General features: G+C 31.0%; 1 protein-coding gene across 4 annotated transcripts in view; it reads left to right on the forward strand.

The window, feature by feature from the left end:
• Positions 1-3,868: 3,868 nt before the first annotated feature.
• DCL3 (dicer-like 3) overlaps positions 3,869-14,447 on the forward strand; it is a 57,386-nt gene continuing 46,807 nt past the window's right edge. For 2 of the 4 annotated variants that reach the window (XM_028233844.2, XM_082892192.1), the window contains exons 1-5: positions 3,869-4,189; positions 4,334-4,517; positions 4,690-4,803; positions 11,213-11,347; positions 11,490-11,559. In XM_028233844.2, the coding sequence (XP_028089645.2) occupies positions 4,032-4,189; positions 4,334-4,517; positions 4,690-4,803; positions 11,213-11,347; positions 11,490-11,559 (661 nt within the window). In that variant the 5' untranslated portion in view covers positions 3,869-4,031. The remainder of the gene's footprint in view (positions 4,190-4,333; positions 4,518-4,689; positions 4,804-11,212; positions 11,348-11,489; positions 11,560-14,447) is intronic. The other 2 variants (XM_028233842.2, XM_028233843.2) reach the window with 1 other exon arrangement.

A 14,447-nucleotide genomic window follows, 5' to 3' on the forward strand; every position in this document is an offset into this window, starting at 1 on the left:
TAAGAGAGAGACTTTTGTTTGGTGTTGATTGAGAAGAGGTGATTGATTATTCAACATGCATTCCCCCAGAAGAAGCAGAAGTAGTGAGAAATATCGTTTTATATGCACAAAAAAAAAAATTATACAAAAAATTCATTAAATACAAAAAATTCAAAAAAATATAATTTTTTTATACATTTTTGTATTTTATTGTATCGAATGAATTTTTTTTAAAAAAATTGAACAAATTTTATATTTTTAAATATATCAAAATTAATTAAATTTAAAAAACCAAACAAATTGATTAAATATTTAAAAAAAATATTAAAACTTTAAAAATATAGTTTAAAATTTTATTTTTAAAAATTTTAAACCAAACATAGGAGTGATTTGAAAAGTTAATTGAAAATTTATTTTTTAAATTTTTTTATTTATAAAAAATATGAAAAATAATAAAATCTAAAATGAATTAAAAACTAAAAATTAATTGTTCTTTGACTTGTAAACAGAGTAACTAACAGAAACTGGATAATAACATTAATTGGTAAGTACTAACATTAATTAGTAAGTGGTAACAGATACGGACTTCTGTCTCTTGCTTTTTATTTATATAACATTAATTGGTAAGTGGTAACAGATACGGACTTCCGTCTCTTGCTTTTTATTTATATAATATATATATATATATATATGTATATATATATATATTTTGGACCTTTTATAGTAAGCTTGAGGGTTGTGGGTTGTCAGTGTTGTGTTCTCTTCCGATTTGTGTCACAAAACCCTTACTGCACTGCTCAGGAAAAATATACAACTATATTCCCTCATGCCACTCCCATTATTGATATTTAGGGCTCCTTTTTCACCTTCTCTTCAAAATTTATAGTATAAATAATTTATTATTGAGAGAGAGACTTTTGTTTGGTGTTGATTGAGAAGAGGTGATTGATTATTCAACATGCATTCCCTCAGAAGAAGCAGAAGTAGTGAGAAATATCGTTTTATAGGCACAAAAAAAAAATTATACAAAAAATTCATTAAACACAAAAAATACAAAAAAAATATAATTTTTTTATACATTTTTGTATTTTATTGTATCGAATGAATTTTTTTAAAAAAAATTGTGCAAATTTTATATTTTTAAATATATCAAAATTAATTAAATTTAAAAAACCAAACAAATTGATTAAATATTTAAAAAAAATATTAAAACTTTAAAAATATAGTTTAAAATTTTATTTTTAAAAATTTTAAACCAAACATAGGAGTGATTTGAAAAGATAATTGAAAATTTATTTTTTTAATTTTTTTATTTATAAGAAATATGAAAAATAATAAAATCTAAAATGAATTAAAAACTAAAAATTAATTGTTCTTTGACTTATAAACAGAGTAACTAACAGAAACTGGATACTAACATTAATTGGTAAGTACTAACATTAATTAGTAAGTGGTAACAGATACGGACTTCCGTCTCTTGCTTTTTATTTATATAACATTAATTGGTAAGTGGTAACAGATACGGACTTCTGTCTCTTGCTTTTTATTTATAATATATATCTATGTATATATATATATATATATATTGGACCTTTTTTAGTAAGCTTGAGGGTTGTGGGTTGTCTGTGTTGTGTTCTCTTCCGATTTGTGTCACAAAACCCTTACTGGACTGCTCAGGAAAAATATACAACTATATTCCCTCATGCCACTCTCATTGTTGATATTTAGGGCTCTTTTTCACCTTCTCTTCAAAATTTATAGTATAAATAATTTATTATTGAGAGAGAGACTTTTGTTTGGTGTTGATTAGGGCTGAGCAAGGAATCCGTGAAATCCGTAATCCGATCCAGTCCAGTCCAATCCGATAGGTTTGGATTGGTTTTTTGAATCCGTGGTTCGGTTCCGGATTGAATAATTAAAAATCCGTAGTTCACGGATTGGTTCCGGATTGAATCCCACGGTTCCGGATTGGAACCGATCCGGACCGTATACAAATAGTCTATATTTTTATTATACATCCTCCCCCATAGTATCTTTTCTTATTCTATGTAAAATCTAAACTCAAACCTAAAATCGTATAATATCTTCTTTTATTACTTTTGTTTGTTAGTTTTAAGTTTTAATTTGCAATGGTCTAAATACTTATGGTGAAACCAGTTTTCTTATGGTTGTTTAAATTCTAGAACAGTATGTCGTTATTATAGAAAAACATGTTGCTATTATGGAACTAATATAGCGCTATGTTTATATTTTTATGAAATTCAAGTGTTATATATATATTTTTGTTATTTAATTATGTGAATCCGTGGTCCTAAACCGATCCAATCCGTATTTAAATGGATTGGTTTGGATTGGTTCCATGATTTAAACGGATTGGATTGGTTCCAATTTTTTAGGAACCGTAAATAACGGATTGGTCCTAGTTTTATCCCAATCCGGTCCAATCCGGACCATGCTCACCCCTAGTGTTGATTGAGAAGAGGTGATTGATTATTCAACACGCATTCCCTTAGAAGAAGCAGAAGTAGTGAGAAATATCGTTTTATACGCACAAAAAAAAATTATACAAAAAATTCATTAAACACAAAAAATACAAAAAAATATAATTTTTTTATACATTTTTGTATTTTATTGTATCGAATGAATTTTTTTAAAAAAAATTGTGCAAATTTTATATTTTTAAATATATCAAAATTAATTAAATTTAAAAAACCAAACAAATTGATTAAATATTTAAAAAAAATATTAAAACTTTAAAAATATAGTTTAAAATTTTATTTTTAAAAATTTTAAACCAAACATAGGAGTGATTTGAAAAGTTAATTGAAAATTTATTTTTTTAATTTTTTTATTTATAAGAAATATGAAAAATAATAAAATCTAAAATGAATTAAAAACTAAAAATTAATTGTTCTTTGACTTATAAACAGAGTAACTAACAGAAACTGGATACTAACATTAATTGGTAAGTACTAACATTAATTAGTAAGTGGTAACAGATACGGACTTCCGTCTCTTGCTTTTTATTTATATAACATTAATTGGTAAGTGGTAGCAGATACGGACTTCTGTCTCTTGCTTTTTATTTATAATATATATCTATGTATATATATATATATATATATATTGGACCTTTTTTAGTAAGCTTGAGGGTTGTGGGTTGTCTGTGTTGTGTTCTCTTCCGATTTGTGTCACAAAACCCTTACTGGACTGCTCAGGAAAAATATACAACTATATTCCCTCATGCCACTCTCATTGTTGATATTTAGGGCTCTTTTTCACCTTCTCTTCAAAATTTATAGTATAAATAATTTATTATTGAGAGAGAGACTTTTGTTTGGTGTTGATTCAGAAGAGGTGATTGATTATTCAACACGCATTCCCCTAGAAGAAGCAGAAGTAGTGAGAAATATCGTTTTATACGCACAAAAAAAAAAATTATACAAAAAATTCATTAAACACAAAAAATACAAAAAAATATAATTTTTTTATACATTTTTGTATTTTATTGAATCGATTGAATTTTTTTAAAAAAATTTGTACAAATTTTATATTTTTAAATATATCAAAATTAATTAAATTTAAAAAACCAAACAAATTGATTAAATATTTTTAAAAAAAATTTAAAACTTTAAAAATATAATTTAAAATTTTATTTTTAAAAATTTTAAACCAAACATAGGAGTGATTTGAAAGTTAATTGAAAATTTATTTTTTAATTTTTTTATTTATAAAAAATATGAAAAATAATAAAATCTAAAATAAATTAAAAACTAAAAATTAATTGTTCTTTGACTTGTAATCAGAGTAACTAACCGAAACTGGATACTAACATTAATTAATTGGTAAGTACTAACATTAATTGGGAAGTGATAAGAGAACCGGCTTTCCGTCTCTTGCTTTTTATTTGTGTAACATTAATTGGTAAGTGGTAACATACACCGACTTCCGTCTCTTGCTTTTTATTTATATAATATATATATATATATATTGGACCTTTTTTAGTAAGCTTGAGGGTTGTGGGTTGTCTGTGTTTGGGGTTGATTGAGAAGATGCATTCCCCAGACGAAGCAGAGGCAGTGAAGCCTCTGAAGAGAAGCTTTGAAATCATGAATTCAAAGCAATCTGATCCTATGGAGATGGACATTGCTCCTCCTCCTTCTACTACTACTAGTACTTCTCTCACTCCGCACAACTTCCGACCCAGAGGGTATCTCTTTCTCTTTCTCTTTCTCCTTCTCTTTGTCTTGTATTACTTGGTCATTGTTCAAGTTCATATTGTTTCTTTCTTATGATTGATTGATTTAGTTATATATATATATAAAAAAAATACTATGTTTATACGCATTATTAGGTATCAATTGAAGGTTTTTGAAGTTGCAATGCGGAGAAACACAATCGCCGTCTTAGAAACCGGTGCTGGGAAGACTATGATTGCTGTCATGATCATCAATGACATGGCTCCATCTCTCAACCTAGTTCCCCCTCATAAAAATATTATTGTATTCTTGGCTCCCACTGTTCACCTTGTTCACCAGGCATGTTCCTTTTCAAAGTCCTTCCAATGTCTACTCTTTAAATATGTGTCTTTAATTTGGGCTGAATAGTTGTATTCACCTTTTGCTTTGTCCTCTTTTTTTAAAATTAAGGATTGAGATTACCTAATTAAATGTGGTTTTATTTAAGAACAAGTCTTTCTATGCATTGTAGCAATTTGAAGTTATGAAGGTTCACACAAATCTTCGAGTGGAAGAATACTATGGAGCCAAGGGGGTGGATGAGTGGAATGCTAAGTCCTGGGAAAAGGAAATTAATGACCATGATGTGAGTTGGATTCTTCAACACCTCCTCATGTTATTTCTTTTATCTACATTCATATAACTCTCTTTGCATATGGACCCATCATTTATCCTCTTCTTTTTCCTCCCTTGGTTTTGTTTTGATTTATTAATGTAAGAATCCTACCATAAGCTGCCTTTAATTTAATGGATTTATTATGTCATAATAGACAATAGATACTATAACATCCATTATGTATAGTAGTGGTTTAGTTCGGATGTCGACCCTCAGAGAGGCTGAGTTATTTAATGACTGGTTCTCACATTAACTTAGAAGAAAAGTGATTCTTGATTCTAATCCAATATACTAAAACTAACACTATGTTTGGTTGGGGGGTTTGGGAAGGTATGCTTTTATAGTTTAGAGGATAAAGCAATATTTCTCAATAGTTTAAGGGGTCCATTTGTACGCTTTTATAGTTCCGATGATCCAAGTTCAGATGGTCCAAGTAATGTTTTTCAATAGTTAGGGGGTCTCCATGTAAATAACCGTAGTAAAAACCTGCTTTTAAATATCATACGACATCATTTCTTCTTGAGATTGCCCTTTACTATTGAAACTTTACTTCTGATGTCTAATCTTCAACCTTGGAAAGTAAGGTGACTACGCACAGAGCTTTTGGATGAGGCATCAAGGTATTATCTCCACTGCTTTAAAAACTTTTGTCAGCAAAACCAATGGACAAAAGGTCATTTTGGCAAATGACTTTGTGGTTTTGAACTATATAGTTGTTCTCCTTTTCATAAGTAAATACATTGAATATTTACTGCCAGAAAACTTTAGTTCTGAAACCTTTCGATTCAATTTTCAATTTAAAAAATAAAGATTTGAATTTGTTTTGTAAGGTTTAATGATGAGTCAGTCTTATAGGCCTTGAAAGTTAGACCTGTGTTACTAGAAAATGCTAATACCCTAACAAATTACGTATTGGTACTCATGTTCTGAAACATGGTACACTTCCGTTCCGAAACGGTAAATTTAGTGATCCGAAATGATTCCAAAAGTTTTTTTCCAATATATTTCCTTGAATGTTACCTTAGGAGGAATAAAAATCAAATATAATGAGTTAAAATCTAAGGTGACTTAAGTTTTGATAAGACAAAAGCACAAAAATGGAAGAAAATATATATATATATATATATTATTGGATGCCTAATAATTAAAAAAAAAAAAAAATACTCTAAAAGTACCTTAAATTCTTAAGTGTCATATATACAAGTCTATCCTAATCGTATCACATTTTAGAACATGCTGCGTACCATGTTCCAGTTCCCGTTTCACATACTGGAACGATCCACGTTCCAGCTAACATAGATTTGGACTCTTGTTTAAGTAGATTTCCAATTTAAGTGATAGCCAGCTGTGCATGATAAAATGCTTGTATTGGAAGATCCTTCGTAAAAATTGGGATTTAGTACTTAAATGGGGTTACCAAAAAGTCCCTTAGTTAATAATTTTCTAAATTTTTTCTTATTGTCAAAGCAATGGGCTTTGAGAACAAAGTTAGAGAGCGTAAGATAAAAATATTTGAATATTTATTGATATATTCCTAGTGGCGTGGACATAAAAGAAACAGTCTCTTGTTCACCATGATCAAAATGTAAGTTATTTTTCTTAAAAATTTACTCACGAGCTGGTATCTCAAAATCATATTATTATTACTCAGGTGAGTCAACCCAAGAAGTGGGTTAGGGGGTGAACTGGGTTGTTAAAAAGAAAAATTAAAGTTAAAAAGCCCAAATTAAAATCTAATGATTGATGCAAGCAAGAAAAGAACGATTTAAAAAATGAATGTAAATCAAGATTTAATGTTGCATTGAATAGGCAATTAGGAATTATGGATAAAAGAGAAACAGAGAGAATGCAAAGTCAACAATTTTTATATTAGTTTGACTTAAACCCAAATATATGTCCACTGCTGAAGGATCTTCCTTGAGTGTTCTGCACTATCTTGTAAATCTTTTATGCCAACTAGCTTCAACGGATGCTAGTTGACCTTACGATGAAATTTCATCCTAAAAAACTTTCACACCACCAGCCTCTGTTTTATGCTCAAATAAGGCTCTGGTTTCTTATTTTGTTTTATAAATATTTTCTCTCCAATCTTTTAACAATAAGTGCTAAGCCTATAACCACCCTTCTTACAAGTGTTGGAGACAAGAAATACAACAGCAACTCTCCTTAGGAGTGAATAAACCAGTGAAGTACAAAAATAGATAGTGTATGAAAGGCTAGTGCCCCAATCTGAAGGACAAGATGAATCTTCACATTTAATGCAGAAGTTATCATCTTCACATGAGTTGTGATTTTTTCTTTTATAGCCATGCATATTTGACTGTTAGTGGTAGTTGAGGTGCATTTAATGCAAATAGGTATGTTGAAAATGTGATTTCGTGCCATTAGATTTTGAAAATTTTGAATTTAGTGTTGACACCAACTTGGATTGAGTTGACATCCAAATCCTCCAGCAAGATTTTTCAAGAGTTGTAAAATAGTGTTGGCAATAGGCATGCACAATTTACCAGAAAATTTGAGAACCAAACTGTAACACAGTTTCTATGGGTTGAGTTGGTTTGGTTTTCTTAATATATTGATTTGGTTTTGGGTTTTAAAATCATCAACCTGATAGGATTGGGTTGGTTTTCGGTTTAGGCCATGACTAAACCACACCAACCTGAGATCCAAGCCTATATATATATATTACATAAAATTTTATTCATGTTGTCATGTTTTTATGTAATTAGTCTAATACAATACCAAGCTGGACTTAATTGCACTTCATCATTTCATATACAAGAGAAAAGTTAGTGCTAAACTATCATACTCATCTTTCATTTACTCCGTCCATCAGACTACTCATCTTTCATATATTTGGTTATAACTTATATATAACCAAACTTGACTCATTTTCTTTTAAAACAATATTTTGTTCTTCTTTATTTGTGTTATGTAAAAATGTTTAAGACTAGTTTATTTTTTTTGATAAATAATCAAACTTTATTAGAAAAGCATTAAGACATTGCAAAGAATACAAAAAGACGACCCATAAACAAAGGGCCCAAACAAAACTAACTAATCAAATCTTTCATGAAATCTACAAAAACCAAAACATTAGGATCAACTGAACCCGTAACCCAACTATGCAACACTGTCAACTAGGGCTGCTCACGGGCTGATTTTGCGCAGGTGCGTGTTGGTTTCCACCCAACATGAAAAATGGACCCGTAGCTGCCCGAATTGCGGGTTGCGGTTCGTGCGGGTGGTTTAATCGGTTATGCGAGTGGGTGCGAATCAGTTAAGCGGGTTGGGCTTGTATTTTTTTCATGTTTTTTGGGCTTGTTTTTTTAGACTTCTCTACTATCATATATTCTGTTTTAATAGGCCAAAAAATGCATATATACAATATTATAATGTTATTTGATGGGTTGAATCTTTGCTCTCAAGAAAAATATAGTCAACATCAATATGAATATATATATATATATATAAATATTACCTGCTTCACTGCTGCGTTGGACTACTGCTACTTTGCAGAGAGAGAGAGAGTAAGAGATGAGAAAAGAATGAAAAGTGATTCTTGGATTGCTTTGTTGCTGCATTGCTTGCGCTAGGGTAAGAACAAAAAAAACAAAAGTTTATTTTTTTTTTTAATCGACTGTGCGGCCGGATTGGATTTGTGCGGCATAAACCGCAACTTGCCCGCAACCCTCAAACTAAGCTAAAACTACACCTGCACCTGCACCTGCACCTGCCCATATGTAGCCGTCGTAACCGCCCAAAAACGTGCGGGTAGGGTAGGGTCGGGCGGTTTGTACGAATCAATTAACCCTATGCCCACCCCTACTGTCAATAACCTACTCTCTAGCCGAGCGACTGAATGACACAAACTGAAAACACGCCTATTCGTCTCTAACCGCACTAACCAAAGCAAACAATGGGAAGAAATCACCCAAGCCTTTCGACACTTCTTTCCCATCTAGCCCCACCTCGGGAAGCACTTATATATATATATATATATAATATAATACAATCGAAGATAACTAAAAATACAGATTTTTTTTTTTGGCTTTATTCAAATATATCAAAATTCATTATTTTATTTATTTATATATATATTTTTTTTTATATAATATGCATGTTTTTTTTTTTTTTAATGGACTTTGATTGCAATACAATTAGTATCCAATATTCTTTGAATCTGCAAGCTAAGACCAACTATAGGCCCAATGAAGCCCACGACCATAAACTAGGTCAAAATAAAATATAAAAAAATGAAAGAAAGATAAATACAGCAAATAAAGTGCAGCTGCTGTGTCGTCTTCTCTCTCTTGGTCTCGTTTCGCTTCATCTTCCTCGAAAGAAATGCCATCTTTCTTCTTCTTCTACCTCATTTCCTCCTTCTTCTTCTTCTTCAAAAAAAAAAAAAATCAGATTCCTTTTTTTTTTCTCCTTCTCTCAGATCCATATCTTCAGATCTATGCCTAAATCTGCTTCAGTTTTTTGTTTTTTTTTTTTGTTTTTGTATTGCTTTTGGAGTTGTTCGATTTTCACCACCGATCCCATCTTAGATAGAAATTCCTTTCTCTCCCAAAAGAAACATGTTTCTTACACGCTTCTGAAGAAATGAGATCTGTATGCACAATTCCTGCAACTAATAAACCTCATCCTCGTCGCCAGTGTCTTCCTCTTCATCTTCATAGGTGGTGGATGACTTGAAGGCTATCTCCTTTTCTTTCTTGTTGTCATCCTCATTGTGAGCTTATAAGTCATAAGAGACACCCAAAGCTTTTCAAAGCTTAACCTTGCAAGATCCTTGGCTTCTTGAATGGCGGTCACCTTCATCTCCCAAGTCTTTGGTAGTGACCTGAGGATTTTCCTTACCATTTCAACATTAAAGTCTTTTTTACCGAGTTATTTCAAACCATTTATTGTATCAGTGAATCTAGTGAACATTTCTAAAATGGATTTGTCCTTTTCTTTTTTAGAGTTTGTAACTGTGGACAAGCATATTAATTTTTGATCCTTTACTTGATTAGTCCCCTCATGTGTGACTTCTAATTTATTCAAAACACGAGCTCAAGATCTAATACCAATTGTTACCTAATAGTTTAAAAATAAAAATAAAAAATTAAGTTCAAAAGCCCAAATTAAAATCTAATGATTGAAACAAGCAAGCAATGAATGATTTGTAGATAGAGTGAATGCAAATCAAGATTTAATGTTGTAGTGAATAGGCAAATAGGAATAATGGATGAGACAGAGAGATTTGGCTTAAACCCTATCTTGTGTTAAACTCCTCAAGGATCTCCTCAAGTGTTTTGAACCATCTTGTAAATCTTTTAGACCAACTAGCTTTTGCAGGTCCTAGTTGACCTTACAACGAAAGTTTTCTTCCTGAAAAACTTTCACAGAACAAGCCTCTGTTTTATACCCAAACAGAACCCTGGTTTCTTCTCTTTCTCAGAGATTTTCTCTCCAATCTTAATGATAAATGCTAAGGGCACAACCACCCTTCTTACAAGTGTGTTAGAGACAAGAAATCCAACAGTAACTCTGTTTAAGAGTGAATAATTAATGAAGTACTGAAACAAAGAGAATACATTATAGGCTAAGGCTCAAATCTAAAGCACAGAATTTATCTTTACATTTTCTGCACAATTTGTCATCAAATGAGTTCTGATCTTCCTTTGTAGCCCTCCCTTTGATTTATGATTGTTGGTACTTGTTGGGGTGAATGCAAACAGCCTAGTTGAAAAGGTGATGTAGTTGAAAAAGGTGATGTTGTGCCATTAGATTTTGAAATTTCTGACTTTGGTATTGACAACAACTTGGATGGAGTCAACACCAAAATTCTTCAGCGAGATTTTTCAAGAGCAATGTAAAACTATATGGACACCAAGGTGTTTTGAGTCAACACCTTCGTACGGTCAGGGATACCATATGGAATTTTAGTCGACAACGAGATGTTTTGAGTCGACACCTCAGCTTGAAATACTTCTCTGTAATTTTTAGTTGTCATTGCCTGGTTTTGATGTTGACGCCCTCCAACCTGAAGTGTTTTCCTTTTTCCTTTCTCTCATGGTATCGACACCATTCAATACACCTTCTGGAAAATGGGTGTTCCAAATTTGATAAAACAAAAATCTCACAATAAATATGGATCATTATGCATAAGATCATCATTTCAAAAGATCATTTAACATGAGATTAAATTAAGAATATAAGAGAAATTCAAGCACAATAACTAAGTTTAGAACTCAAGATATTTGAAAGACAATTTATGTACCTCCTTAAACCCAATTTGTTTTTAATCAAAACCATTCTAAGAAATTTTGGGGCTAGCACATATGTTAGTGCTAATGCATAGCTATATGATTTTTTGCTTGTTTAACAGGTATTGGTTTTGACACCCCAGATTTTATTGGATGCCCTGAGGAAGGCATTTGTGAGTTTTGAAATGGTATGCTTAATGATAATTGATGAATGCCATCGTGCTACTGGTAACCATCCTTACACAAAAATTATGAAGGTAAACATTAGTTTGTGTAGAAATTCCTTCACTGCTTGTGCCAACTTCATCTTATTCACCTTCACATACCTAGTTCTTTCTTTTATGGTTATTAATGTATATATGCATATTATTGATTATATAATATATAATTTTGGTGAAGGAATTTTATCACAAATCTAGAAACAAGCCAAAGATTTTTGGAATGACAGCCTCCCCTGTAATAAGAAAAGGTAGTTCTTATTTCTATTTTGGTTTTGTCACTTTTCAATGTTTATTTTATTTTTTTTTTCCAATTGTGTAAAACATTCTTAAAATTGGATATGCCTTGTAAAACACGCCCAATGGCCTTAGATTAAATGACGTTGGAAAACGTGTTCATTTTTCCTTTATCAAGCCTAACTTGACTTCAAGTGACAAAATGAAGTGTTTTTGATAAAATTTGACTTGTATTGAGAAATGTGCCATTTAATAGTTTTTGATATAAAGCACTTTTTAAGTTTAGAAATTCAAGTGTTCTCTCGCATACTAAACACATCCTCACGTAGTGTGCAAAACAATTAAATGAAATACAACATGCAACAACGGAAATAAATGTTTAAGTTACAGACCTGATAATTAATACAGTAATTCGACAAAAAAGGTGTAAAGGTACGCAGACCCAATTAACCTAAGGTCTAAAGTGAACAAAATAAATTACTTCTTGGTGCTCACAACGGCAGGCGTCCATCAGTACCTACACAATGTAGGAGGGTGAGTATTGATACTCACTGGACAATAATCTCATTTCTTAGTAAGTAAACATGTCAAGTCCATTTTATTTAATTGACTCACACTAGTATAATTAAATAATAGAAGTAATCCGATATCAATAACCGCCAACAGGGCATCAATAACTTGCCAACAGGGCAATAAACCTAGCCTTGCCTACATATACTGTGTCCAAGCTATAAATAAGTACATACTAGGTCCTTCCCTAATCACGCCCCAGGCTCCCTCCGAGTTGCGTGTGAGAAAGAAACTCCATCCTTAATCACCGGAGGCTACTGCTCCTCTAAACTATGCAATGTTCAGGGGTCTAATGCACAGATAGTCACATCCACTATCTTCCTCAAGTGAGTTGGAGGACAATACCGGCTATAAGTCTATAACCTGGGCCAAGCCCGTAAAATCAATAACATCGGGACGCACCCTAAGACAACCAAGTATAGTAAATACCAATACTTGTTTTTAATACTTAGTTAAATTTCTACTTTTCCATACTTGAGTTCCAACACTTAGCCATTTCTTTTGTCAACAATGTTTTTTATAGCCAATTTGCCCCTAAGGCTATAATAAGAATATACTAGTCTAAAATGACCAAAATGTCCCCAAGGACCCGAATTACCAAAATACCCTTAGGGGTCAAATTACAATTACGCCCATAAGTCATAATTGACCAAAATGCCCCCAAGGCACAGATTACGAAGATGCCCTCAAGGCCTAAATTACCAAATTGCTCTCAAGGAAAAATTACCATAATGCCCTCAAGGCATCATTTACCATTTTTACCCAATTAACCCCTAGTTAATTTCTTGTATGATAATTCACGAATTTCACCCAAATTACTTTTAATGGACTAATTTAGCCCCAAATGGCCAAAATTACCATTTATCCCTTAGAGCCTCTAAATTCATTAAATAATCCAATAAATTCATAAAAGTAACTTAAACATTAAAATAATCATGGAAACATATTTATTTAAGAAACTAGTAAGCAAAACTAGTTTGGAAAATATGAGAAAAATAGCAAAGCTCTACCAAATCAAAACATCTTTTTAACTAAGACATTTAACCCCATAATTAGTCTAACTACATTATTTTTCCAAATTTTTAACAATTTCAAGATTTCACAAAAATCTAAAGTTGTCCAAAAATTATGTTCTTTACATAAAAAGTCTTTGAATATGGCATAGATTACACTTTTTTGAGGTTTGAGCAAAAGGCCCAAAATTTATTAAATATTGTATTTCATGAAATTAAATGAAACGTGGCAACATTGTACTCTAAATTCATGAAATCAACCAACTAAGACACTTCAGAAGTTTAGAATATGAAAATCTAACTTAACTCAAAAATTAATTTAGACTATCATAAACTAAACTGTATTTCATGGATTTAAATAAAAACATTTTAAGTCATGCTACCATGCCATAAACTCGTGAAATTAAAAGATTAACTTGAAATAAACCCTAACATGTTGTTCTAAAAGAAAATGAGGCAACCCCTACCAGTTGAAGCTTCAAACCAAGGAAAAATGACGAGAAGAGGTAGAAATGGAGTGTAAGCCTCAAGAACACCAAGTTCTTCGACAAAAGTCTTCAATCCAAACCAAAACTGCACTTTTAAATTCACGAATCTCTCTAAAAATCAAGGTATGAAGCTCACCAACACTAAACTTCACTCTTGATCCAACATTAAGGATCAACAAGGCTTTTAGTGAGAGAAATCTAGAGAGAGGATGAGAAAAGCAAAAAGGGAGAGAGAGAGAGATTTGGTTTAGAGAGACGAGAGAAAATGAAATGTTTTTTCATGATTAATTTTAAATAGGTGGATTTGATCAAAGCCCTTTCATAATAAAACTTCAATGCATTAAGGACAAATACAAAAGAATTTTCTTGAAAAGTTCAGCACATACCACTATTACTGAAATATCCTTAATGACTAATTTAATATTTTAAACCTTAAAATGTTATAACTTTTGATCTAGATATTGATTTTTAATAAAATTAGTTTGTTTAGAATTCTCTTATCATGATTTTTACTTTGATTCACAATAAAATTTTACTATAAACTCTATTTCACAGTAAAATTTACTATGATTCACAGTAAAATTTGACTATTAATAAGAGTAAAATTTTACTGTTGACGTTAGTTTCAACAAGAAAAAAATTCGGTTTTTTTTTTTTTTTTTTTTTTTAAAAAAGAATTTCATAGCCAACATGGATCTTGGTTAATAGATTTTGACAAGAGGATTCTAAAACTACTAATTTTATTAAAAACCAATGTATAGATCATAAGTCATATGATTTTAAAGTTTGAAATATAAAAGTAGTTACTAAGGGTAAGATTGTCTATAAAAA

This window comes from Camellia sinensis, chromosome 10 (genome assembly GCF_055761805.1).
Source record: "Camellia sinensis isolate YWXY chromosome 10, ASM5576180v1, whole genome shotgun sequence".
Classification (NCBI taxonomy): domain Eukaryota; kingdom Viridiplantae; phylum Streptophyta; class Magnoliopsida; order Ericales; family Theaceae; genus Camellia; species Camellia sinensis.